The sequence below is a fragment of the Cyanistes caeruleus genome, chromosome 11 (assembly GCF_971803275.1).
Source record: "Cyanistes caeruleus chromosome 11, bCyaCae1.hap1.1, whole genome shotgun sequence".
NCBI classification, from domain to species: Eukaryota; Metazoa; Chordata; class Aves; order Passeriformes; family Paridae; genus Cyanistes; species Cyanistes caeruleus.
The window spans coordinates 20172206-20198296 of record NC_141711.1 but is presented as its reverse complement, the minus strand read 5'-3'; the positions used below and the strand labels follow the sequence as shown (position 1 = coordinate 20198296).

The window sequence follows — 26091 nt, the reverse complement described above, 5'->3', positions numbered from 1 at the left end:
GCTGGGAGGAGCAGCTCTCTTCTCGGTGCCTGACTCTGCTGGGGTATTTTCCTCAGAGCTGGGTGTTCACGAGTGCGTTGAGTATCGCCGCTCTCTGGCACGTCCCTGGCTCGGGTTTGGCACCTCAGGTGCTGGGAAGCCTGTGCTGGGTGTGCAGGAAGCAGAGGGGTTGGTGATGAAGGTGTTTTTACATGCATTTGAGCATGTACTGCAGTCAGCTGCCTGCTTTTATTTCTCACAGGCAGGTGCTTTCCATTTGCATTCATATGGTGCTCAGAAGTGCCTGTTGCTGTGGGAAATAGCAGGAAATATCCTTCTAGGATTGCTGCTGTGGCCACTGCCACCCTGGGGACTTGTTTCCATTGTGGGAATTGGTAGCTGACTTTGGGATAGGCAAGGTAAGGTATATCTAAGGGAGAAAAGGGCAGAAGATACAAGAATACAAGAGAGATGGTTGAGTTGTGAACGTGACTGTTTCCTATCTGAGATGAAAACTGAACTTGGTCATGCTTGTATTGTTGTAGTCATGTCCTGATTTTCCCAGGGTAGACACCTGTATGGACTACATGAAATAATAATAAATTCTTTCAAAGCAGTTCTCTGTTCCTCATGCCAACCATATCTAAGCACAAACATCTCTTCTCCCTTACTTCCTCCCTTCCTCGTTTCTTTACTTTCTCTTCCTCAGTCTCTGACTGAAATCGTTTCCTTCTCCTCTGAAGACTCATTCAGGGCCTGTGTCAGCCTGGACCTGCAATCTCTGAGTTTAAAGCTGCATTTCTGGCACAGTAACAAAATGTTAACATCACTGTTTACTCTAGAGAAAAAGCACATCCATCCTGTATCTTACTTTTTTGCCCCAGTCTGATTTTGCTCATGGTTTCAAGTGCTTCTTCCCGATGAACCCACCATAGCCCATGTCAGACACTCATCTCCCCCCATCCCATAACAATATTCTTCTTACCAAGTCCAAAATACCTTTCAGGAAATTTGGCACCCCAATAGCAACGGTGCCGACGTCTGGCAAGATCTGACAGTCGAGTCGGGGTCTCGGCACACTTCTGGCACTCTGCTCTCTATCAACAGCCTGTAAAATCATGATGAAGGATGGAATGAGATAATAATGAAAAAAACACCTAGTTTAGTTAAATTAAATGGCTACCCTGATGGATTATTTTTCTGCACTTGGACAAGGCATAAGGGAAACTCATTCACAGTTCTGTTCAATTGAAGTTCAGAGTCTCACATTTAGACACAAATCCTACAAATAAACTATTTGGAAACAATTGGCCTCAGACCTGCAGAACAATGTATCTTTTTGGACTTGTAAAACAAGATTTTTGGGGTTGTTTTATGGTTTGTCTTTGCAGCCAGACTAGCTTGACTTGTTCCTGAAAGCATTTTTGGCCTCCAATCACAAACTAAATTGACATCATTTCCTGCATTAATAGGAAACAAATCAAAACCTTCTAGCAGAAAGCCAAGGCAATTTGGGAAAAAAAAAAAAAAAAAAAAAAAAAAAGGAAAAGAAAGAAAATTTTTTAAAAAATTAAAAACCAACCAAAAAAATCCCAAACAAATGCATCTTTAAGTCACGAGCCCTTGCTTTTGGCATGCTGTGGTACTTTCCAATGCTTTTGAATGGCTGCACATTAAGGAAGGTTTGAGCTGTCCAGTTATTTAGGCTTCCTTTACTCACCTGAACTGCTGACTTTGTCTGTCCTTTCTTGCATAATAACTACTTTTTGATTGCTTAAAAGTACAGAAGCTTGTCCGTCCGATTTGTTGTGTTTAGTCTTACCTAATTCTGTGTGTCTTGTATTGTTTTACCTTGTAGGGTCCACCTTGAAACGACTATGTCTAGGCAAAGATCACAGTAGTAGTAACTATCCCATTTTTGTTTCTCAGTATTTCCTTCATGGCATGGGATGCTCTTTGCTTTTTTATTATTATTATTTTTTACTAAAAGCTAGTTGTTTAATAACTAGAGCTGATGCACTTATATGAAACTAGACTGTATAAATTGTGATACTTTGAGAGTAATGCATGTGCTGTGATGTCTTGGGAATCTCGCATGCTTCAAGAGAGTCGTGGTGTTCTGTGTTTGAGACCGTGCACGCATGCGGCCAGGAAACTGGGTCCAGTGTCTGTCTCTGAAATACACACCTTTATATGACTGCAGTTCTCTGCTGGAGGAATTGATAGCTTAAAACCATCCCAGGCCACTTGAGCTGCATGAAATATTAAACACCAATTGAAGAGCTTTCCTCTCAAAATCCTTACTTTTCTCACTTTTGCCCCAAGTAATGGAAAAGGAATTGAGGAGTATTCACTTAGAAGTGATGTTGCAGGTTGAATGCATGATCATTTAGAGGTTATTAATGTGTTTTATATAACTGTAGGACTAATTAGTGTACTTGGTTTCATTTGGCTGGTAACTGATTAACAGAGAAAATACTCAGTGTTCATGTTTGCTTATATAATAATTTTACTAGAGTTCTGTGAACTTTTTTGCTTGGAGAGATGGTCTTTATTTCCAATCTTTAGCTATCTCAAGTATAGTAGCTGAGAAGTTACTTTGCATTTTCTACTTTGGTCAGATTCAGACTCCTTTAGTTGCAGAACTCTGCTGAGCTTGCTGTGTCAGACTTGCAGTCACTAAGCAGAAAAAGGACAGAATTTTATTTTTTTTACTAGTTCTTCTAGAAGGAAGTGAACATACAAAATTAAACCTCTATCAATAGTCTTCCTGATTGCTTTTATCTATATCAAAAGTTCTCTATCTTTGTCTCAAACAGTCACTCCCCACCACTACATCCTTTCTCCTCTCTCTTCTATAATTTCATGGTCCTGTTGGGTTTTTTTCCCCCAAAATTCACAAAAAGCCATGTGAGTGGTCCTGGCATCATCGAGAGAGCTCCCAGAGCCCTTGAGGTGCAGGAGCCAGCCCTGCCTGTAACCCCTATGGCAATGACATTTTTCCAGGAGGACAGTAAACTTACGCAAGTAAAATAAATGGTAAATTAATTTTATAATTGCTTGCAGTGTTAGCAATCCCATCTCCCTCTTTCTCACGGTATTCTCTGAGGAGATGATGTATGGAATGTCAGCTTTATGGAACTGCATTCCTGGCTTCACTCCCTGTCCCTAATTTCACTCAAGACGAGTTAGTGGCTGAGGTAACATGATGTAGAAAATGCGAACCCATTGGACTTGGACCATTTCTTCAAGCAAAGGTGTTCTGCAGCCAGGAGGGGGGGAGGGTTAGAAATCCAAAAAGCCACTCTTGGAGTGGCAGTAGGTGAGAAGGGGTTTGAGCTGCAGGGGTGAGGCAGAGACACCATCTCAGCTGTCTGTGTGATTTTCCAGGATCCTCGACCAACAGCCTGGTGACATGTCCTGAGCCCCTGCCGCAGTCGACGCTGCAGGTTCAGGCCAACAACAGTAACAACAAGAAAGGGACGTTCACAGACGACCTGCACAAGTTGGTGGACCAGTGGACGAGCAAAACTGTTGGAGCTGCACAGGCAAAACCTTCTTTAAACCAACTGAAGCAGAACCAAAAAAGGCAAGACATGGAGCCAAAGGCTAACCCCATGCAAACGCAGAATGAGACATGTGGAGTAAGTGGCCCTCCTTGAAGGACATACCTTTTGCTATGTGTCTGACAGTCTTTGGAGAACTCCAAATGTGGAGGAGGACATAGACTAAAATTACTCCAGATAAATGCTTTCTAGAAATGTCCGGCTCTTTTCATTCAGTACTAAATCGATTTTTTTAAAAATTGTCCTTTGGAATAATCTTAAGGGATATATGGGCAGCAATATATAAAAATATATATTTTTTAATTCCAAACTGCTTATTAACAGTAATACACAGCAATATTCCAGTCATTATTATCTGTTGCTCAACTTCAGTTTCAGCTATTACTAAAGTTTTCTTTTTGATGTTTAATATTAACCTTCCTCGGAACAGGGGCTGGTGGCTCCGTGGTTGGGAGCCGTTGTTTGAGTGGAATTGGAGTGAGTCCTGTGCTGGGAGAGGGCAGAGCTGGGGGTGTGCTGATCTTTGCTTGTTGGACAATGCCAGCCTCAGAAGTTGCTGTCAAAGTAATCCTACAAGAAATAGGGACTTGGAAAGGCCCCACTGGTCCCTTGCTGTGTCAGCAGCAGGACAAAGCCGCTGCGGCTGCGCCGTGTCTGCGGTCAGCGCTGCTGAGGGATGCAGAGGCAGCACAGCAAGGAGTGAGCACACATCCACAATCCCAGCTCACCATTCTGGCACTCCCTGGTCTGGGTTTCCAAACCACTTCCTTCTCACAGGTGGAGATCCGTTGACTAGTAATTTTTGCTGGGTTCATTTTTTTGGAAGACTGGAAATTGAGCCAAAGTAGAGAAAAATAACAACGAGGAGCTGTTTTTTAATGCTCTCAAAGCAAGAGAACTAGATCTGGACAGAAACCACTGCCTTTTTGGGATGTAGAAGGAAAAAATCCTGTAGCATTAGTAGCTCTGTAGCTGTTGATGAGGTGAAATGTACCAAAGCAGGAACCTCACTGGTGTGTTTGCTTTGGTTCCTGGTTTGGTGAACCTGCTGGTTCCTAAGGGAGTAAATTATCCTTTTACTCAGTAATGCTTTATCCAGCTCAAGCATAAGCAGTGTCTACTTATGACCCTAGCGGTTTTCATAAAATAACTCAAAGTTGGTGCTAGTAAACCCAAACTGAAGATTTCCATAAAGTGGTGGGGAGGGGCAGAGATTTTGTTAAGTCACTTCTTGACGCGGTGCCGGATTTTTCCCCAGCCAGCTCCTGGCACCGAGCCAAGAGTGGGCTGCTCCTGGAAAGCAGGGCAGCTTAGGGCTGATGCTCTACAGCAGTGGCTGTCCAGCGTCGAGGGCAGGAGCAAGGACGAGGGAGAGGTCTTCCATGTGGTTTCCAAAAGGGATTTATTCTCTTGAAGGTTCCAGGGAAGAAAGACAAAAGATACAGGGGTACAGCAACTTATGTATGGGGGAGGAGCAAGGGGAGTGTACAAATAATAAACCAATAGGGAAGACTTAGGGGAGGAGCACAAGGCAGGTTTTTGCATTATTACATAATGTATAAACCAATGGGGAACAGCAGGGGAGGAGAGGGGGGCACATGGGCCAATGGGGCTTGGAAGAATAGGGGAATTCCAAAGGGGGTGGTCCAGGAAGGGGAGTGGCACAAGGGAGGATTGACAGCTTTATGGGAGGGGGAACAGGGAACATTCGGGAACAAGGGGCAGATATCAGGGTGGATTGGCAGCTGGGGTAGGAGGGCACAACTGGGACCAAAGTATTAACATGGCGGGGGTGGTAGAATTTAACAATAAAGAATGTAATTGAATCAAATATAATGAACAACAGTGCACCACAACAACTTGTTACTTTCTTTTGATGTGCTTTTTGCAGCATTTTGTGTCTTTCCCCTGAGACCACTGCAGAAGTTTGAAGTTGTTGATGTGGGTGTTTTGCTCACCTGTATCTCTGGAGAAACAAGTGGTTATTTTACTTATTTAAATGATCTGTTAGTATCAATTTAGGGTTGATTTTGCCTCCTGCAGTCTTGGTGTCCCTGTCTCAAAGCCTGTGGAGAAGGCAGTGTGTCACTGTGAGAGCAGCAGGAATGTCCCTGTCTCAGTACACTGGATCTCAGAGGGTTTGTGTCTTTCTCAGCCGTGGTGGCTGTTCCAGGGAATCAGCAGAGCTGCTGAAGTTTTTTGGATGTGATTTACCAAGGGCATGGAGAGGTTGGGATTCCCTGCTCTACATTTGGCGTCATTCCTTGTTGCATGGAGGAGTGGCATCAGCTGGAGCCCTGGGGTGGGTGAGACCTGGGGTGGTTTGGGGCATGAAGTCTTCATAAGGCCCGTGCTGGCTGCAGCAGAGACACGAGGGCAGGTGGCAAACTCTGCTGGTGTTGTTCTTGTTGAGTGTTTTGGCCATGAAGATGGCACAGGATGCTGCAGGTGGCAGGTGTGATATAGAAGAGTTTGACAAGGGTTGGTTTGGGAGTTCAGCATCGTCCTGCTGTTTGTGCCCTCTGAAACTGACCCTGAAGGGGAGATTGAAGTTGAGGGAGAAGAGAGCTGCATGGTGTTGGGAGAGAAATGACAGAAGGAACAGGGGAGCAGCGTGAGAGGGCTCCTAGTGTGGACAGCTGGACAAGTGATCTGTGTGTCAGTGTTGGAGGGATGAGCTCCACGGGGAGCTGAACCTGTTCTGAATCACGGCTGAGTCAACTGGAAAGACAAAAAGAACTTGGGAAATCACATAAGGATGGGAAAAATAGCTTTCCAAGAGAGAGAATGTGAAGCTCAGGCTGTACTTCTTCAGTTCATCTGGTAACACCGTCTTTTGTCACCTCTTTTGATCAAAAATGCCTTTGCAAGCAAAGAATAAAGAGCACTAAGGAGATTTCCAGCCCATCAGAGAAGGTTATAATAAGGTTTTATGTTGGAAATAAAGGCTGGATAAGTAGGAAACAAGGTGATTCTTAAGCCTTTTGTGTTTTTTTTTTTAAACTGGAACAAGGTAGTACAGAGCTGTTAGGATGGGCTGTCTGACATGGGCCTAGTTTTGGGAAAAGCTGTCTTTTTTTGAGAAAACCAGTCCTTTGTGATGGTCAGAAATGAGGGGCTGGGGGTGGCAGGATTTGTACCTTCACTTCTGCCTTGTCTCTGGGAGTTATTGTAAAGAAAAATGCCTCCCTAAAGGGGTTCATATAGGAGTAGGAGTGGAGTTGTCCCATGATGAAAAAGACATTAAACAAAAAAAAAATATAAAATATTAACTATATATCTAAATAGAAAAATACATCTTTCAATTTAAAATTTTCTCTTACTGTTCAACCTCCTGTTACAAATGTGGAGGGCAAAGTATGGCTGACTTGAAATCTCTTTCGCCCTGGAACAGAGGACTTGCTTCCCTGAGTTACTTCTTTTTTACTCAAGACTCCTTCTACCACCAGCAGCAAATTGTTTGCTGTGAATAAAATGTATTATTTTTTAACTAAGTGAACTCTTTAAGGCTGGAAATAGAGAAGAAACTGGCAGTGTGTTTAATAAGAGTGAGTGGTTTTCTTTTCATCCTCTGCCATCAGAAGTGTAGACAGCAATAATGTAATTGGGATGCAAAGGAAAATTTTATAACTAACTTTATATTCTGCTTTGTTTTTGTACCAGTCCCTTTGCCTGCAAACCCTGGTTGATTATATTAGAAATCTGGGGGGAGGACCTTTCAAGGGGGAAGGAACCTTCATGCAATTGTGTCACAGGAGCATTGAAATGTTCCTTTTCAAATGGCTCTGTGAAGCATGGAAATGCAGGTAGATTCTCATCAGCAGGAGTCTGAAATGCAGTAGGAAATATCAGAAAGAAGTGAGGTCAAACTGCCTGAGTGATTTCTCTCTGTGATCTTTATGAGGATGTGATGAAATAATCGTTTTTTACTGGTAATTTTGGTTAGCATTAGTCAAGGAATAAGCTTAGGAATGTGAGCTGCCTTCTGTGCAAAGAATACTGAATGTTGTGTACTTAAAGACACTATTTGGAGATACCTGAGAATGAAGGGCTAGGCAAAAATGTTTTCTATTCTCCATGCTGTGGGTAACTCCATGGGTTTTACAGAAAAAACATTATCCCAAAAAAGCTGAAACATGTTCCCAATACATAGTGAGGTTATTTCTGAGAACACACAGGTCTCTATCCCCTTTACTGTGTCTTCCCTCTCTGTTGGATTGGGAAAATAATAAAAAGTGAATCTGTATTTGAAACTATTCAACACTGCCTTGGTCTGAATGGCAGAATAGTTTTCCAGGGAATTGGAAAAACACAACCATCTCTTCAGGAGTGCCTAAAAGGTTTAGGGTTTGGGCAAACTGGGAAAAAGAGATAAAAGAGATGGATTAGCATCCTTAGTGCTCATGTTGGCAGCCAGCTCTGACTGCCCTGTGACTCAGGTTTGTTTCAGCAGCAGCTGGTCCATACAGAAGGAAAACTGATGCTAATTGGGTAGCCAGCAAAAGAAAAATCATATAAATCCTGCTTTTTCAAATGGGTTCTGATAGTTATGGTCAGCTTTCACAGCAGAATTACCTGGTTTTCTCTGCTCTGATATAAACCCAGAAGTATTTATGATGTCGGTAAGTGACACCCAATGCTTGGCTGTGTGGTTTGACAGTACTGGAGTTGTGAGTATCACTGGAGTGATCACTTTGAAATTTGCCTGGTAGAGCACAGGAAAAATTAAAATTAGTCCAAAGAACAGGTTTGGGATATTTGAACTACCCTAGTCTTTGTCTTGTGACGTTTTTTTCATTTTTACCAGTATTTTCCAGTATGTTGTTCTCTGTATATGTATTATTCTTGTTTCCTGAATGAGTTTCTGTGATTATTTGGGGGAAGAGGAATAAAGAGCCACAAAGGACAAGCTGTCAGGAGCAGGCAGGTGTCAGGAGCTGGTGGCTGGTGCCTGCAGGGACACGTACAGGTGCTCAGAGCACAGATTTGTCAGTGCAGGGAGAGGTGAGAGGTGCAGGTGAGGAGGTGACACGAGCAGAGGTGTGAGGGGTGCAGCTGCCACTGCCTCTCCTGGCCGTGGGTTCATTGCTTCTGCAGAGGAGCCTAGTGGAGATGTAGAGGGGAAGAGCTTCCCTTCCTGCCCATGTAATACATGGTACTCTCCTGAGAGCCCACCATCAGGACTGCCTGCAGCTCTGGGCTCCTCAGCACAGGGAGGGCTTGGAAGGAGTCCAGGAGAGGCCACAGAGATGCTGTGAGGGCTAAAGCTGGCCAGGCAGGAGAGACTGCACGGGCTCAGGGCTCCTGCTCAGGTGAAGCCCTGGCCATGGACACAGCATTCTGCAGCCCTGGGGCTTCCCTGGCCAGCTTGAGATGCTGAGCTGGTCCTGTTCAGGGCTGGTCCCAGGAGAGCAATGCACACACCTCGTTCATCACTGCCTGAACGCCCATCTGCTGCCCTTTGAATGGGACCAGCAAAGGCACTTGCAGTCTCCTGGTTCTCCTGGAGCTGGGAAATCCACAGTTTTGGAGCTGCTTTTATGGTGCTTGTTAATTTTGATGTTTCAGTCGGCACCTCCATGCAGGAATTGATGGGATGTGTGAGCCTCCATCAGTGTTGAGTCAGCAGAACTGGTTCAGAAGGTGATAGTTTAAAAAGGCCATACCCAAGAGGCTCCTAGCCAGGGAAAGATGTGAGAGCCAGGTGCCAGGGCTCTCAAAGTGTGCTTGAAGCATAGGAGGAAGGTAGAGGAAGCAAACTTAGACCTAAGTTAAAAACTAACGTGTGTTTGTCACAACGTTATCAGCTTTAATGTGTATGTGTAATGTTGGGTATGGGGCATGACAATTTTTCCAGGTCACACATACTTAGCATTAAATGCAGCCACTGCTTTACTGAGGAATTCAGCTGAGAGGGGAAAAAGCTCCAAACTGGAGTGAGTCAGATTCCCCAGTACTGTAAAAGAGCCAAAAATAAGCTTTTTCAAATTAATTTTTAAAAAGGGCAAAAATGTCACCTCACATTTTCAGTGCCACTGAATAATCTCTTGCTAGTATAGTCCAACTCCTGGCCCTGCACAGGGCACCCCAACAGTCCCACACATGCCTGAGGGCATTGTCCAAAATGCAGCATTTTCACAAACATCTGCTGGCATTCCTCACAGGTGCTTAGTTTGGTGGAAACCACTGTTTTGAGGATGTTAAAACAAGAATCTAATAACAGCTTACAGAAGTCTGCAGGTCTTAAAAATCCATGTTCCTCTGTTTCTTGTTCCTTTGGTTTCTGATAATTTTGGTGGGGTTTTATAAATTACTGGTATTAAATTCATGATCCTGAAGTATCTCTTTCACGTCAACACTCACCATCAAGATTCAGGTTTCAGGTGAGAATGGGAGACAGGGAAGTGGAATATCAAATAGTTTTGTATTTTTCTAGAATTGCCCATGGAACAGAGGTTAATGCCCAAAGCAGGACACCCCAGGGGACAATGCAATTTTTATTATTTATTGAGAAGAAAGATTAAAATCAGAAACACAGAGTAAGCATCCCATGCAGCCTTAAAACATGTGTTCATTTTTTCTGCCGAAATTTCACCTTCATACCAATTTTATCAATTGAATGTGAAATACCCCGTTGTTGAGAGAGCCTGGAATTAAACAACACCCTTTTTTACTTGTGCCACAAATAGGTGATGGCCTGGTGGGAACCCTGGCAGGGAGCTGTAAATTCTGTGACACGAAAAATGAAATGCTGCAAACGTTTAGGGCAGCAGCAGTTCCCATGGCATCATGCAGGATGGAGTGTGGAAATTGGGAAGCTCTGCCATCCCATATTGAGGGAGGAGAGCCCTTTCTCTGCCCCTTACATGCAAAAGCTGAATAGTTGAAGTGTATGTTCATAGAATTTTAGAAAAGTGGCTGGAATCTGTCCTGGCAGCCCATGAGGCACCACAAGAGGTCTCCTGCCCCCCTTACCCTCAGCTCCCCGGCGCTGTGCAAAACAATTTTGTATAGAAATAAGGGCTAGAGTTTTTAAAACTCTTTTGAGGCTGGCTGTAAAAGCATGGGGTCTGGGTTAATTCTGCGCTTAGTGAAGTTAATTTACTTTTATGCACAAGTTAACAGATACTTGAGTTCCTTTGAACATGTGAGGGTGTTGATTTTCACTTATTTAATGATGCTTCCTGCCTTCTTAAAGAAAGAGGTTATATTGAGGCAACTTTCCCCTCCGCCTCATATCAGCCTTTTCTATTAATATCCAAATATTCTCTTTAAAAAACCCCAAAAAAACCCTCAACCCCCCAAGAAAAGTATAAAAGGAAGAATGAAAGGAGCTCTAAAGAAAGCCCCGAGGACACGGTGGCACCTCTGGTGCCCGCAGCCGCGCGGGGCCCAGCGTGGGGCTGGGATGCTGCTGGCACGTGGAGAGCAGTGCCCTGTAGCGACACTTGTTGTGTTTCTCTTTTTGTAGGTAAATTCGGTAAGGACAGGACTGGGGAGCAAGTGCCCCGTTCCGGTGGCTTGCCCCATGCCCACGGGATTAGCTCCTGGAGCCGCAGCGTCCCTGCCGGTGCCGGTGCCGGTGCCGGGGCCTGCCCTGGCGGGCGCGGTGACGCCGTACGTGATGCCTCTCTGTCAGTACGGAGCCGTGTTCCCTTCGCCCGTCTATGGAGTGCCGTGGCCGGGGCCGGTGGCGCAGCCGGGGCTGGTCCGAGGGCCCGGCATCGTGCGCTTCTCGCCGCTGGGCCGGAGCTGCCTGCGCATGTACCCGGTGCCGCTGCAGCGCCCGGCCCGGCCGGCCAGCCCGCGCCTGCGCATGACCTAGGCTGGGGTCCTGAGGGGGGCCCTGCCTGGGGACCTGCTGTGGGGACCTGCTGTGGGGACCTGCTGTGGGGACCTGCTGTGGGGACCCTGCTGTGGGGACCTGCTGTGGGGCCCTGCCTGGGGACCTGCTGTGGGGACCTGCTGTGGGGACTCTGCCGTGGGGACCCTGCTGTGGGGACCCTGCTGTGGGGACCTGCTGTGGGGATCCTGCTGTGGGGCCCTGCTGTGGGGATCTGCTGTGGGGACCCTGCTGTGGGGCCCTGCCGTGGGGACCTGCTGTGGGGACCCTGCCGTGGGGACTTGCTGTGGGGACCTGCTGTGGGGACCTGCTGCGGGGATCCTGCTGTGGGGACCTGCTGTGGGCGCCCTGCCGTGGGGGCCCTGCTGTGGGAATCCTGCTGTGGGGACCTGCTGTGGGGGACCTGCTGTGGGAATCCTGCTGTGGGGGACCTGCTGTGGGGGACCTGCTGTGGGGACCTGCTGTGGGGACCCTGCTGTGGGGACCCTGCTGTGGGGACCTGCTGTGGGGACCCTGCTGTGGGGACCTGCTGTGGGGATCCTGCTCTGGGGGCCCTGCCTGGGGACCCTGCTGTGGGACCCTGCCACCCTGCCATGGGACCCTGCCATGGGTGACCTAGACATGTGTGACCTTGATGTGGGTGACCCTGTGCATGGGTGACCCCTGAGTGTGTCCCGGTGGTTTTGATGCCGTCCCGTTGGAGTGTTTGCTGTGTGCATGCCGTGCTCTGTGTGGGGCACAGCCATACCCTGCACCAGCAATCACTGTGAGGCGGCATCACCACAGATCGTTTGTCATCATGGCAATATCTGCTTCTGTCCCATTGCTGAAGACACTTTATTCCTTGTGTTCTGTTTCACACTTGCGATCCTTAATATCACTGTACTTGAATTGATAATTAGCAAATTGTACTAACCCTGCAGGAGTTCAGTGCCTTGAATCTCAGCTTTCCAGTCCCAGCTGGAAAGAGATGTATAATTATTTGAAAGGTGTATTTTATTTACAATCTGCTTGTGAGTTGGAGGTCTTTTTATTTGCAACGGTATTGCAGGTTTACAGTTGATGTTCCTCATCGGCTTCTTTCTGCTGTAAATGCTTTTCTTTTTATTCATGGGTTGAATTTTCATTTCTGAAGCTTTTAGAAATAAGAATTGTGAGGTAAGATTTGTTTGATATGTTTGTTTGATGCACCGATCGTAAAATTGTTGGTGTTTGTACAAGGAGTAGTGAAGTGCACATTGTAATAATGTAGGAGCATTTACAGAGTGATCCAAGGAAAGTGAATACAAGGACAGGGAGTAGCTTCAGGCAGCGCTCTCCATTCTCCTTCCCAGCCCGAGCTAAAGTCACTGTAGATGGTGACTTACTTCTGTAACAGGCAGAAAATGCTGTTTTCCTCTGGATCAGCAGCAAACTGGATTTAATTTCCTTTCCCTATGTGAGCTTTTATAATTTAGTTAAATCACAAGCTGATGTGCGTTCCATAAGTGAAGATGAGTGGTGGAACTCTTGATCACAGCAGAACATATCTGCAGGTGGCTGTGACCCCTCTGTGTGAGCAGAGCAGGCGCACGTGTTCGGGCTCTGCTGAGTTTGAGGGCTGGGTCTGGTCCCCGGCGTGCCAGCTGCGTTCATGCTAAAGCAGAATAAAAATGTGAAGCTATTATTTTTCATATCTGACACTTCAGGTTTGGAGTCTCACCACCTTCTGTTTGGGATTATTTATTTATTTATTTATTTATCTTTATTTTTACCCAAGTTTGCGCTCCAGGTGGCACGGACACCTCTCTCCTGTTCGAAAGTTGCTTTTTGCCCATTTTACTGTGCATAGAGCCTCCACCTGCACCTCAGTTTAAAGGCACAAGGTAACCACTAGAGCTGGTTTGCCATGGTAAGTCTCCTTCCCTCCCTGGGCGCTACGGGCAGTGTTACAGGCACAGGACCTGGGTGTGGCCACACCCAAAGGCCCCACAACTACATTTTGTAACCCTCTGCTGAGGGGCAGAGACGTCCTGTGCTGCCAAGCTGTGAATTGTATAGTTCTATTGTACTTCCAGCATTATACCTGTCTAAATTACTTTGTTTGTACCCTTTGAATATATTATTCCATCAATTCAGTTAGAATTGAATTTTATACACAATTATGCAGAGTCTTCTGCCTGGGCAAAATACTTACTGCAGTAAGAGATTTCTGTTCTCTGTACCATGTATCTTTAATTTGTTTGGGTTTTTTAGATTCATGTCTGTATGCTTCATGAGCAAACATGGAAAATATGTTCTCACACCGGGTTCCCTTTGGCTCGCACTGAATCCTACAGTTTATGTCGCTATTGCCTGTATAGTCCATCCCTTGTATACTGACAAAGTCAGTGGCACTAAAAGCCCCGAGAAATTGTATAGATGAAAAAGAAAAATAAACATTTTGTGCTTGAAAATGGTGTGAAAAACCCAGTGTTTTCCTAAAACATAGAACAGTGTCGATTTCCAGCCCTTCCAGGTAATTCTGCATCTGTTTTCCACTGCCATTCTTGTCGCTGGCTGGTGTGGCAGGAGCAGAGGTGCCTCCCGCAGGTGCTGGGCGCTCCCCGCGGTGGTGCCCGGGTGCGTGCTGGCACCGCGGGGCACTGAGCCCTGCCCAGGGCTGCTCCTGGGGCCGAGCACAGGGGCTGCAGCCTCAGCTGCTCCCTGTGGGCTCCCTCAGGGCTGCTGCTGCTCGAGAGCATCCTCAGTTTGGCAGGTGGGAAAGAGGCCCACGAACTCTCTCCTGAGCTGCAAAGCACTAGGGAAGCCTTTCTGAAGGATCCTGGCATCATTTAAGTGTGAGGAAGCTCAGTCCCGTTGCCAGCGCCCTCCTGGCAGTCACCATCACTGGGTGGGGCTGCAGGAGAAGCGAGAGGAGGGTGTGCAGGTGTGACACTCCTGCTTCTGTCTCTCCGTGTGGCTTTGCTGTCCGTGCTGCCTTGGTCGGGAAGGCTCTGGTGGCCCGCGGTGCCTGCGTTGCATGGCTGTGCTCCCGGGAGAGGCGGGGGGCTGGACAGCAGGGGCAGCTCCCAGGGCCTTGGTGGCTGTGCACCTGCACTGGGGCCAAGCAGGAGCTCAGAATGTGTTGCTGGCATTGTTGTACTCGTGATTTTTAATTTCCTGATGGCCCTCTTGGCTGCAGCTCTTCTGGCTGTTCACTTCAAGCCGTGGGTTTTTTGCCCTCAGTTGTGAGGATCGTGTTACAGGGTGCTTTGACCTCGGTGGCAATTAAGCAAAAGACATAAGATTAAATTAAATGGAGTGACTTCTTGAGCAAAAGGTGAGCCAAGGAGTAAAACAGAACTGAGGGGTCTGTGCTGCACCATCAGAGCGGGAAAACCGCGCCTAAAAAGGTCCTCTACAGATCCCAGAACTGAACTCAATTCATTCCTGACTGAATATTGCTTCAACATGCAGCAAATGGGTCAAACCTGCTGCTGGAATTCCTGGACTTGCTGGTTCCAGCCCTGCATGTCCTGTAGCTCTGCCATCACCCAACGTTCCCAGCCAGCACTGTGGTGCTCAGCCTTAATACCAGGTTTCAAAGGGGGAGCTCACAGATCCCCCATTTTCAGTCTTTCAGTGACAGAAATTTGACACAAATCTTGAAAGAATGTTTAACCCCCAAAGTCACTCACCCAGAAGTGGGAAAGTTTTGTAGTTTTCAGTTTGGGAAGTTTGCCTGTGTGCCTTTCACTTGGCTTTCTGATTGCCTTACATTGTGGTGGAGGATCTTAATGCACAACCCCATCCTGCTTTCCCACTGCATTCCCAGCTTGTTTGGAGTAAGACTGGACAAGGAGAGGAGCTGCTGCCACTGGCACTGCTCATCTGCCACAGGGATGCAAAGCTGGGCACTGGAGACGGCAGTGAGAAACTGCAGTGGTTTAAGGCTCTTGCAAATCTGGATTCAACCCACCTGGCACAAATTTCACTCCAAAGAATGATGCAGCACTGGTCCTTGCAGTTTCTTTGCATGTTTAACTCTGGTCTCCATTCCACAACTTAAAAGAGGGAATACTTTAAAATTCCTTTTAAAAAGAAAAAAAAAATAAATCTTTAGGAAGTTCATTTAAAGAGGAAACTCCCCAGAGAAGCTGAGGCTGCCTCTGCATGCCTGGAAGTGTCCATGGCCAGGCTGGACAGGGCTTGGAGCAGCCTGGGATACTGGAAGGTGACATGACAGGGAGTGTGATGAGATGGGCTTTAAGTCTCCTTCCAACTCAAACCATTCTGGGACTCTGTGTTTATTTAACCATTACTCCATATCTGTCTTTGCACTGCTCCGTTCATGCCTTCTACCTTTCTCTGAAATCCTTGACATTATCTGGGACTGACTGGGTGAGATGTGGCATTCCCTGTGCTCCTGCAGAGATACTTGTGTTTGGAACGGGGTGCTAAGAGACAGGGTTCCTGAAATGAGCTGCTTCCTCCAGGGGCCGGTTCCGCTGTTTCGTACTTGTGGAAGGAAATCACTAATATTTTGAATCATTAATTTAACTTGACTTTGCATTCAAACATTTTTCATGATCCCAGTGCATTACTATCAGGTCTGGGAGCATGCAAAATTTTTTCAGAGAAGCCCCGTGGATGTTTTGTGGGTCCGTGTCAATTTTGTTCAGTTTACACATGTTTGAGCAGGAAAAACATCTGTCCTCACACGTGCCTTGGAAGATGGCTTTGGAGAGTTGTAACCAGAAGTGTCCCTTCTGAAATGTATGTGATGTCAATATTGCTTTCCCTGTCCTCCCCATTCCCCTCACCACCCCTGCTGCAAAGAAGGGAAAGGTTCAAGGCTTTTGGGGTGAGGTCGATGTTAATCATCAGGTATCAGCTATTGTGGCAAACCCTTGCCTTGTTGTCTGCCTTGCTGCGAGCTAGTTCCCCCCAGATTTCCATGGATGCTGTTGAAAGTGTTGGCTCAGAGGCAGTCACCCATGAGACAGTTTCTGACTGTGTGGCAGCTACAGAAAGGTTTCCTTGCCCTCTTGTCCTGATTTTGGTGATTCCTGTGGGGCAGTGTGGGCACGGTCTCTCTACAGAGCGTACGACGGGGAGCTCACACTCTTGTTGTCATGGGTGGATTTGGTTTGATATGGGATTGAATTTTATAGAACAGCAAAAGCATGATTGTGTGTTATTTCTGGCTGTGGTTATTTTCCTGGATTGAGTCCTTGAGGAGCACCTCAGTGGTTTGTGGTGTCGGGCAGTGCCAGGCTGGTGCTTGGGCACACTCAGCTCCAGTGAAGTTGTCTGATGCGCTGATCTCTGTTGTTATTTTATCCCTGAGAGTCATTTTCCTGTCTGCATACCCCAGAAATGGAGCAGTCTGTTGATCTGGTGGGAATTGTGCTGTGACTCACACGTGTCGGTGCCTTTTGCCAGGGGCACCACTTCTGGCTGTGGAGTGATCCTCAGCAGGACAGGGGTGCTCCAGTCACAGCCGTGCTGCTGCCAGCCTCCAGAAGTGCAGTGTTCTGAGATGGATTTTAGGAGCTAGTCAGGCTACAAATTCTGCTTTAAGAAGGAATTTGTTGCTCAGAGGGGTTTGGATGTGCTGCACTGCTGGCTCTGTGGGCACAGAGATCACTTACAGGTGGAAGGCAGGCTCAGACCAGGTGGTGGCTGCTTTTGGGAATGATATGATCCTCTCTGCTCCCTTCTCAGGGGCAGTTGTGCTATCAAGGCTGTTGCTGCATATGCTGGGATCTATATTTTATTATCAAACCTCTTCCTTTAAATAATTTTCTCGTAAGGAGTTCAGGCTCTGCATGGGTCGAGCCCTCAGTCTGACATACAAAGCCTTAGGAAGCTTTAGGGCTCATTTGGTCACTGTTCATAGACAATGCCCTGTAGTTTGATAAAGTATTTATCAAACAGCAGTGAATTCTTATGAGAAGCTCTTGGTTTTTCCAAATCTGGTGAGCAAGGTACCTTGGATGAATTTCTTTGTGCAACAGGATGATTGCATGGTGAATACTGAGCACATTGTTGTAGTCACAGGGCAGAGGGAAAAGTCAGGATTGTTTTTCCTCCTCAGAAAGGAGCACATCACTGCATTTTGCCTTTCATGACCAAGGCACCTCTTGAGTGCCAGCTGTGGCTCTGTGGCTTTTGAAGAGCTGGGCATGGTGAGAGCCTCTCCAGCCACTCTTCAGGGGACTTCCCTGGGCCTGATGCAGTTTGTGTGAGACACTTAGGGCCCTGACACCTTCTAAAAACTTAGGAGATTCAGAAAGAAATAACCAGCTGCCAGTCCTTTCCAAATGGTTCTTCAGGTCTGACATAAAGCAGCCCCAAAAAGTATTAACTCTTGTGTTTTTTTCAATGACTTTGCAAATAAAGTAAAAACTTCCTCAGCATTCCTAGTTTGTTTATCAGACCAGACAGACTGAATCTGGTATCTGTGTCCCCATTAGGCAGCAGCTACAGGGTGTGCCATGGTGGCCTTTTCCCACAGCTCTGCTGTCACAGAGCAAACCCTGGGGTAACTGAGCTGCCTGGGAGCGCTCAGGGTGGAGTGGGGTTACTCTGGAGTGAGGAGTGAGGTGGCTGCCCATGGCTGAGCACCTGGTGGGGTTTGTTTGAGGAGCCAAGTGCCTGGGGAGCTGGCTCTGCTCTGGATGTTGTGGCTGACCGAGTGCTGCCAGATGTCTTTTTCCCAGTTACCTGGAGATAGTTAATTTTGTCCTGTTTTCCTGGATGAAACTCCATGCCAAATGCTGGCTATCCACCGTGAGCAGCTGCTGGGGTGGATCCAGGCAGATCTTCAGAACTGACATTGGTCAGAAGCTCGGGAAGGAATTATGAGCAAGACATGATTTTCCTTCCCTTAAAAGTCAATTTTTCCCATGAGCAGGCAGAGCAGGGAATACACGAGGGGGAAAGTTGGGGTTCATTTAACAAATGCCAAGCCCAGACCACAGAGACCCAGCAGGAGCTGTGCCAGGTCCCAGCAGTGTCCCCACCCTGCGCTGTCCCCAGCATCCCCTGCCTCCCCTGTCACTCCAGGACTCCCTGCATGAGCTCTGAGCGCTTCCCAAAGCTCCAGCAGAGCTGTGTGTGGCTGTCCCTGCCCGGCAGTGTGCAGTCTGTCTGTCTGTCTGTCTGGGTGCATGTCCCCAGCATGTCCCCAGCCAGTGCGTGTGGTGGCCATGTGGTGCTGGGGGACACGAGGTGACGCCTGTGCTGCTGCTGCCTGAGGGATGTGCTGCTCTCAGCACCTCCCCTGCCTTCTCTCCTGGTCCTGTCCTTGCTGTGCCCTTCCTGTCTGTCCAAGCAGCCTCCCCGTGCTCTGCTCCTGCAGCAGTGGATGGATCCCATCCCTGCCCGGCTGCAGGGAGGGCTCTGCCAGCCCAGCCACTCTGCCATCCTGGGATCCGCTCCTTTCTGTGGGACAGGGAGCCTGAAGCCTGCAGCTGTGGGGAGCCACGACCTGTCCTGGCAGCCCCAGCCTCCTCTGACACCTGCAGATGGCATCACATCCATGTCCCCTTCTCTCAACAAACTGCTGGCTCTTCCCATCTCTGCCTCCTGGAGCCTGGCTCTTCCCCCACGGGAATGAGAGCTCTGTTCTGAGGGCGCTGTGAGGTGCTGAGGTTCTGCCACCAAGAGGAATGTTCTCCACAGCTCGTTCCTGTGGCACCGGGAGCGCGCCCTGGCAGCAGCACCTCCCTCACGCTGCAGGCCCCCAGCTCACGTGGCCCTTTTGGGTTTGCTTTGGGTTTTCCTAGATGTGAAATCCACATATGGATTTTTTTCTTTTAGATTCTGAAAATGAGACCGTCAGCGACTGACACGTGGCCCCCACAGCTCCGGTGCCAAGCGCGAGGCCCCGCCGCAGCCAAGGAGGAGGAAGAGGAAGATGGGAAATGATTTATCATACGTGAGGAATTCTGTGCCGTTCTGGTCCATTCAACACTATTTTGTAACTTCTTTCTAATCATTTTTTTATTTATAGTTGGAAATACAAAAATGTTATGCAATAAAAAATAAAGGAGAATTATTTTGGGGGAAAAGGATTTTGTTCCAAATTGTTCCCTTCTGTTGTGAGCCAGGTTTCCTTGAGCAGCAGATGGAGAAGAGGGAGGAGGAGGAAGAGGAGGAGGCACTCCTTCAAATGCTTTTTTGTTTCACACAGTTAATTGTCATTTAAGCAATTTTCCAAGTGATAAACTAGGCATACATACAAGAAAGATAAGTTCCAGTTCCATTTAAATTTCTCACAGTTCTTTTTTAAAGATGAGATTCTATTTTAAATCCACTTAAATCAAGTAAAAAAACCTCCGGATCCTGCACCGGAGAATGATTCTGCTTGTCACTTCCCTTTTTACCTCTCTCTTTTTCTCATAGACCGGCCACATTTTCATGCCAGACTTAAATACAGTCTCGAGTCACTGCTGATTTTAAATGTAAGACTGAAATCCTTCCACAGATGAGTGGGTAATTGGAGCCATTTTTAAGACTCTAAAGTGCCTTCAATGATCTAAACCGATGCAGTGGGGGTTTCTTTCTCTGGGCTCACTGGAGCTGGGTTTCAGCTGTCTCCTGGACTGAGGTGATGGACAGAGCAGTTCGTAGCAATAATCTCACAAGCAATCATTCATTTATCCAAGGACTACTCACCTGGTTTTCAGACAGCTGGGTTAGCACTGTCCTGAGAAGTGGGAAAATGCTGCTCCTGCTGTTACATCTGGGCCCCAAAGGCTGTGTCCCCACGGGCCCCCTGCCCCTCTGCACTCCCAGCCCAGGCTGTGTCCACGGCGTTTTTGATCCCAGAGCCGCAGGAACCTCCCCAGCCCGGCAGCCTCTCGGTACCACCCTCCCTCCCAGCTGGAGCCTGGCCTTCTTTTTTGTTGTTATCTGCCATGTCTGTCTCTTCCAAATCTTGGTTCTAAATAATAAATCTTATTTTGATGCTGTTGTTCCCTATTTCCTTTTCACCTTGGCCCCTCCTGTCCACCAGCAGGGGTGAGGAGAGCTCAGGTGGACGTACATGCAAATCTCCAGAGCCATTCAAACACTTGCTTAATTCAGCGTGTTGAAGCCCCAGGGCCAAAATATACATATTTATGTTAATTTTCTGCTTCTCTGGGGTGCCTCCCACCCTGTCCTTTTCTGAGGAAATGGGATGGATCACCTGCACAGGAGCAGGGACTGGTAAGTGCTAAATCACTGCTGGTCTTGGGCTTCCCTGCTCACAGGAGGGACCCGCCTCTGTCCCATCCCTAATGGGCAGGAGAAGGGGGATCCAGGTGAGTGGGAAACCTTCCTGTTTCTCTTTTGGCAGTTCTCTTTCCCATGGCTGGGAGTGCAGCTCCCTGCTGCATGGAGGGACAGGGGTGTCGTGTCCCCAGGGTGCTTCTCCAGGGATGAGCCACTACTCCAGTGATCACAGAAACAAAGCACTGTGCCCTCATCTCAGATTTTTATTCCCGAGTTTAAAAGATGGTTTTCTCCAGGAAAGTCCCTTGCAGGGTCTCCTGGGGTCCAGGACTTCCTTCATCAGTTGTTCTGAACCTCTTCACTGCTGCTACAGACCCTTGAGCTCCTCCGCTGTTGCAGGGAACCAACGGTCCTCTGACTCCAGATAAGCATTTTATAAATATTCTATTAATATTCAGATTAAAAAGAGGGATTAGTATCAGGATTAAAGCTCAGGAGTGGAAGCTGCAGCAAGCCCTGGCTGGTGGCTGCTCCCCATGTGGGCCCAGCCCACTTGGCTTTGGATAATCTCTCCTCTGAAGGGCTGCTCCCTCTGGGAGGGAACCCCTGTGTTTGCTCCTTGCTCGACAGTTTGGAGCTGCTGAGGGTCCCTGAGCTCCTCTGGGATGAATCAGTAAATGGGATCCTCTAATTCAGCCCATGATTCTGTGAGGGGGAATGGGTTTAAACTAAATAAGAAGAAATTTAGATTGGATATTAAGACGAAATTGTTCCCTGTGAGGGTGGGCAGGCCCTGGCACAGGTGCCCAGAGCAGCTGTGGCTGCCCCTGGATCCCTGGCAGTGCCCAAGACCAGCCTGGATGGGGCTTGGAGCAGCCTGGGACAGTGGAAGGTGTCCCTGCCATGACAGGGGGTGGAAAAGGATGGCTTGTGAACTCCCTTTCAACCCAAACCATCCTAGGATTCTGTGGTCCCAGTGTTCCATCCCAGCCTCTCTGCTGGAGAAGAAGGGATGTGAGTGCTGGGGCTTTATGGCAATGGAAAGAAGTTCCTGCAAATGTTGAAAGCACAGCTTAGTTCCCTGTGACTTCAAGGGCTGCTGAAGCACTGAAGTGTTTGGGTGGTGCTGATTTTGAGGGGTGGGGAAGATGGGAAAAGTTTCAAATCCCCTTTTAATTTGTGCAGTTTCTGTAAGACTTTGGAGAATTTTTTTTGAGATTATTTTCTGTGCAGTTTCTCAGTGCTTTAGTGGTGTGAGCAGGAGAATGTCTGGAAAGTAAAAGAAGGAATACATTTGGTGAGAGACTGATGGGACACTTGGGGGCACGTGGAGATGTTTCAGGCTGCTGGATGTTTAACAAGGATTCCAGGGGCTTGTAAGGCAGTCATGGAAATGCAGAGCCAGTTGAAAATAAACATAGCAGCACCATTCTCCAGTGTTTGCTGAGGGCACATCAGCTGCAGGACTCAGTGGTGTGTGTGCTTTGGGAGAGGGATGGCAAGGGGACTCCACAGTGCTCTGCAGCCCTAAACCTTTTGTTTGGGGGCACTTTGGAAGGTAACTTGTGTTTGTTATCCTTGTTAAATCAAAGCATGTGTTGTTTTTCTTTAAAAACCCCATAATTTTGTGTCAGTGGAGCTCTGCATTGCTGTGCTGCCTATTGGTGGCAGAACAAACTTTTTGTATCCCAGTGCTGGCTGGTGATGCAGGGATGGGAGAAGACACCAGCTCAGAAGACTCCTCCCAACACCCTCCCTGTGGGTTTGCTCTCACACCTGCAAAGTGATGAATCCTGAAAATTGCTGGCAGCGCCCCGTTTGCTCCTGCAGTAGGATTCTAGGAGCATATTTCTATTTATTTTATATTTATCCAACACTGAGAGATTATATGAAGAAGCTGACAATTAACAATGCAGAAAGAAAAATATTCCTGTTTACTGATGAGCAAAGACAAGTAAAGAGACGTTTATCTTGTAGAGTTCAGCAGTTGGAGACTTTTATTTGTCCTTTTCCTTTTATTTCCTTGCACCTGCTGGAAGGTACCCCTGTCCCTGGCATGGGGTTGGAATTAGAAGAGCTTTAAGGTCACTTTCAACCCCAACCATTTGTGATTGTATGATTATTCTTCATTGTTTTCTACCACCTCTTATTACAAAAGCAGACAAGGAAAATTGTTCAGAAATCGCCTGCCTGGATGAGTTCTCTATGGGAAAATGAAATTGTGCAAAGCAAACTCAAATGCTCCCCTTCAGCTGGGCAGCTTTCCTGTGTCCAGCTGAATTAGAAGTGCCCAGAGTGGGGCTGTGCCCCTGTACCACTGGTGTGGGACCCTCTTGGACGCTCAGTCACCTTTTAATCAGCTCTGAGCTGCTCTGAGTCACCTCCCTTCTCTGGGTGCTTCATCTGCATCCACACACATGCTGGGAAAATGCTTCCATTCCATGTCCTGCTCACAGCACTCTTTATTTTCTTTATTTAATCTCTCTGGGTAAACTTCTGGCTGTGCTCAGTGTCAGGAGCTCAGGCTGTGGTGACAAAAGCAGTGTCCCCAGGAGGGATGGCCCTGTGCTGGCCAGCAGTGGGTGAGAGCATGGGGGGCTCAGCTGGGCCAGGGGGTCCCTGCTGGACCCCAGTGTGGGGACAGCCTGAGATGATGTTTCCCAGAGGAGAAAGCAAAGTTTCCCCTTTTTCTTTCCTCTGCTCCCTGTTCTGCAAAGCTGGAGCACCCAAAGGGGCTGTGCCCACCCTGTGGGAGCTGGGGCTGCTCCATGGGGCACAGAAATCATGGCTGGGGCTCTGGGCTCTGCAGGTGCTGCACCCCTGGGACAGTGCCAGCTCTGCTGAGCCCGTCTCTTACCACAGAGTGAATCACAGGGAAGGGCTGGGAGCAAACATGGAATAGTTTATTGTCCTTTTTAATCAGATCTAGGACAAAATCCTCAAGATGTGGGCTGGAACCTGGAGAATTCCCCTGTGCCAGGCCAGGCTGGGAGCTTGGGACAGGCAGGGATGCAGCTTTCTCTTTCTGGCCTGTAACTATTCAAATCTCTATTTTTTAAGAAACCTCTGTGTTACATCCTGGCTTCACAAGACACTGCTGTTCCCAGCAGTTCATGAAACAACACAGACATGCACGAGCTGCCCAAACCTGCTCCCAAACACTGATTTTAACCAAGGACTGGAACCAGAGCATTGAGTACAGCAGTGGCAGGGTGGGCTCTTCAGGGTGGGCTCTTCAGAGTGGGTTTTTCAGAGTGAGTTTTTCTGGGTGGGCTTTTCAGAGTGGGTTTTTCAGAGTGGGTTTTTCAGAGTGGGTTTTTCAGAGTGGGTTTTTCAGGGTAGGTTTTTCAAGGTGGGTTTTTCAGAGTGAGTTTTTCTGGGTGGGCTTTTCAGAGTGGGTTTTTCAGGGTAGGTTTTTCAGAGTGGGTTTTTCAGAGTGGGTTTTTCAGGGTACGTTTTTCAGAGTGGGTTTTTCAGGGAAGGTTTTTCAGAGTGGGTTTTTCAGAGTGGGTTTTTCAGAGTGGGTTTTTCAGGGTAGGTTTTTCAGAGTGGGTTTTTCAGAGTGGGTTTTTCAGGGTGGGTTTTTCCACTGCCACCGAATGGCTGGCAGGCCGGAGCTGGCTCCCTGTGGCAGCAGCCCTTGGCTCTTTGTCATGGTGATCAGCAATGCTTCGCTGTTGTCATGGCTGCGGGGTTACTACTGAAGCCAAAGCACTGCACAGCCCCTTTATTCATAGTTTCAGTGTATAAACTAATTAAGTCAACTGAAAGCAGCAGTCTGTTCCCCGTGCCTTGTTTTTCTAATATGGGGGATCAGATAGACCTGATTCCTGCCGTCCTCCAAAACATCCAGTCTGACTCCATTTCACCTCCCTGGCTGAGTTTAGTGCCTTAACATCGAGCAAAGTTCACTGATTATTTAATTGTCCAGAAACTTCCTTGCAAAATGGAAAAGGTCTCTGGAAAATGTCTTTTGAGCTGCTAGGATGAGGCTGAGAGCCAGTGTGCTGCAGCTGTGCAGCATTCCTTATCACTGCTTTACTCGGGGCAGGAACACGGTCACTATATTTAGTTTCTGAGTTTATGCATTGCTGGGTAAAAAAGAAAAATGGCAAAAGGGCTGGGGGAGGATCTCAACAGAGCTCCTCAGCCGTGCCCCAGGATGGGAGGGTGGGAGGATGGAGAAGGAGAACCCTGCTGCAGCTGGTGGGCACAGTGTCCCCTCCGGCCAGGGACACACACAGGCTCATTTTTAATTAAAACTTCACATCAGCAGAGGCTCTGTGGGAGCCCTGGGAGCGGTGGAAGGAACCCCACTGTCCCTGTGAGGGAGCAGAGCCTCTGCTGGGAAAGGGTTTGGGAGATTTGGTGTCCCCACTCATGTCCTGGGCACTGCTCAGCTCAGCAAAGTAAAACCAGATAGGGACCCTAAAAATCCTCTTAGTGCTGCTGTGGTGTTTCCCAGGAGGGCAGTGCCGGGGGGGCAGCCCCTCACCACCCTCCCAGGAGATGCAGGTGCCATGGACCTTGTCAGGGTACAAAGGGAGCTGCAATCTGCACTCCTGTCCCACACGGAGCTCTTGGCCATGGCAAGCACAGGGGACATGTGCCCCTTCCAGCTCTTCGCTGCTCCACAATCATGCAGCAATAATGGCTTTGGTTGCTTTCTTAGCAAATATTTTTACTCTTAATCTTGTTTTGACAGAATATTTGTGGGGAGTAAACACAATGGAGGCCCAAATATAACAAATCTGTGAGTGGGAGAGGATCTTCTCTAGCTCCAGCACCAGCTGGAGCTTGTGCCCCTCCAGGTGCCACTGACAGGTGGCACTGTCCTGACACAGGAGGTGTGAGATTTGGGACGGGCAGAGGCTGTGTCCTGCCCAGCAGAGCTCAGAACATGCAGGGACTCACTGTAATGTCCCCAGGAGAGACAGCAGGGGCTCGAGATTGCAGACAGGGCTGGCTGTGAGGAACACGGGGGGCAGGGGAGGGACAGGGCAACCCCAGAGAGAATTTAACCAGAACTGAAGTGTTATGTGCCACTCGTGGGTTGGGAGAAGGAACCCACGACTCCAGTCCTGTTTTATTGTTCAGAACTTACATCAACCTTTCAAAACTCCTGGGCTTAGACCATTCCTTGGTGGAGGTTCCAGCACTGCCCAGCTCCCTGACCAGGGCTGTGCTGCTTTCTGGATTGAGCATGACTGCCTGAGGTCTCTGCTTGGGTCTGAATCCAACCCGTCCCTGCCCCATCCGGGGACTTGTTTTCCTTCTAGGCTGGTTGAGTTTGGGGGTCTGATATGGCCAAATTTCTTAGGCAGCAATAAACTAGCTGCCACTGAAGAAGTTCTCCCAAAGAGCTGCTGTTTGTGTTTGCCAGTCAAAGTGTGCTGGGATAAACTTTTTTTAACACAGCTGTGCTGTAGGAAAGTGGCAGAGACAGTTCTGCAGAGAGAGCTGACAGTGACTCTGCTGCTGAGCCCCCCCTGCCAACGTGGGGCTTTGTGAATTCAC

The 26091-nt window shown here is 48.0% G+C and overlaps 1 protein-coding gene across 27 annotated transcripts in view; it reads left to right on the top strand.

Annotated features, from left to right (window-relative positions):
• Positions 1-20328, top strand: part of WNK2 (WNK lysine deficient protein kinase 2) — a 96022-nt gene extending 75694 nt beyond the window's left edge. For 12 of the 27 annotated variants that reach the window (XM_086846282.1, XM_086846286.1, XM_086846284.1 and 9 more), the window contains 3 exons: positions 1838-1882; positions 3370-3623; positions 11017-13823. In XM_086846282.1, the coding sequence (XP_086702408.1) occupies positions 1838-1882; positions 3370-3623; positions 11017-11370 (653 nt within the window). In that variant the 3' untranslated portion in view covers positions 11371-13823. Of the gene's footprint in view, positions 1-1837; positions 1883-3369; positions 3624-11016; positions 13824-19176 lie in introns of those variants that run through there. The other 15 variants (XM_086846302.1, XM_086846301.1, XM_086846297.1 and 12 more) reach the window with 5 other exon arrangements.
• Positions 20329-26091: the final 5763 nt, after the last annotated feature.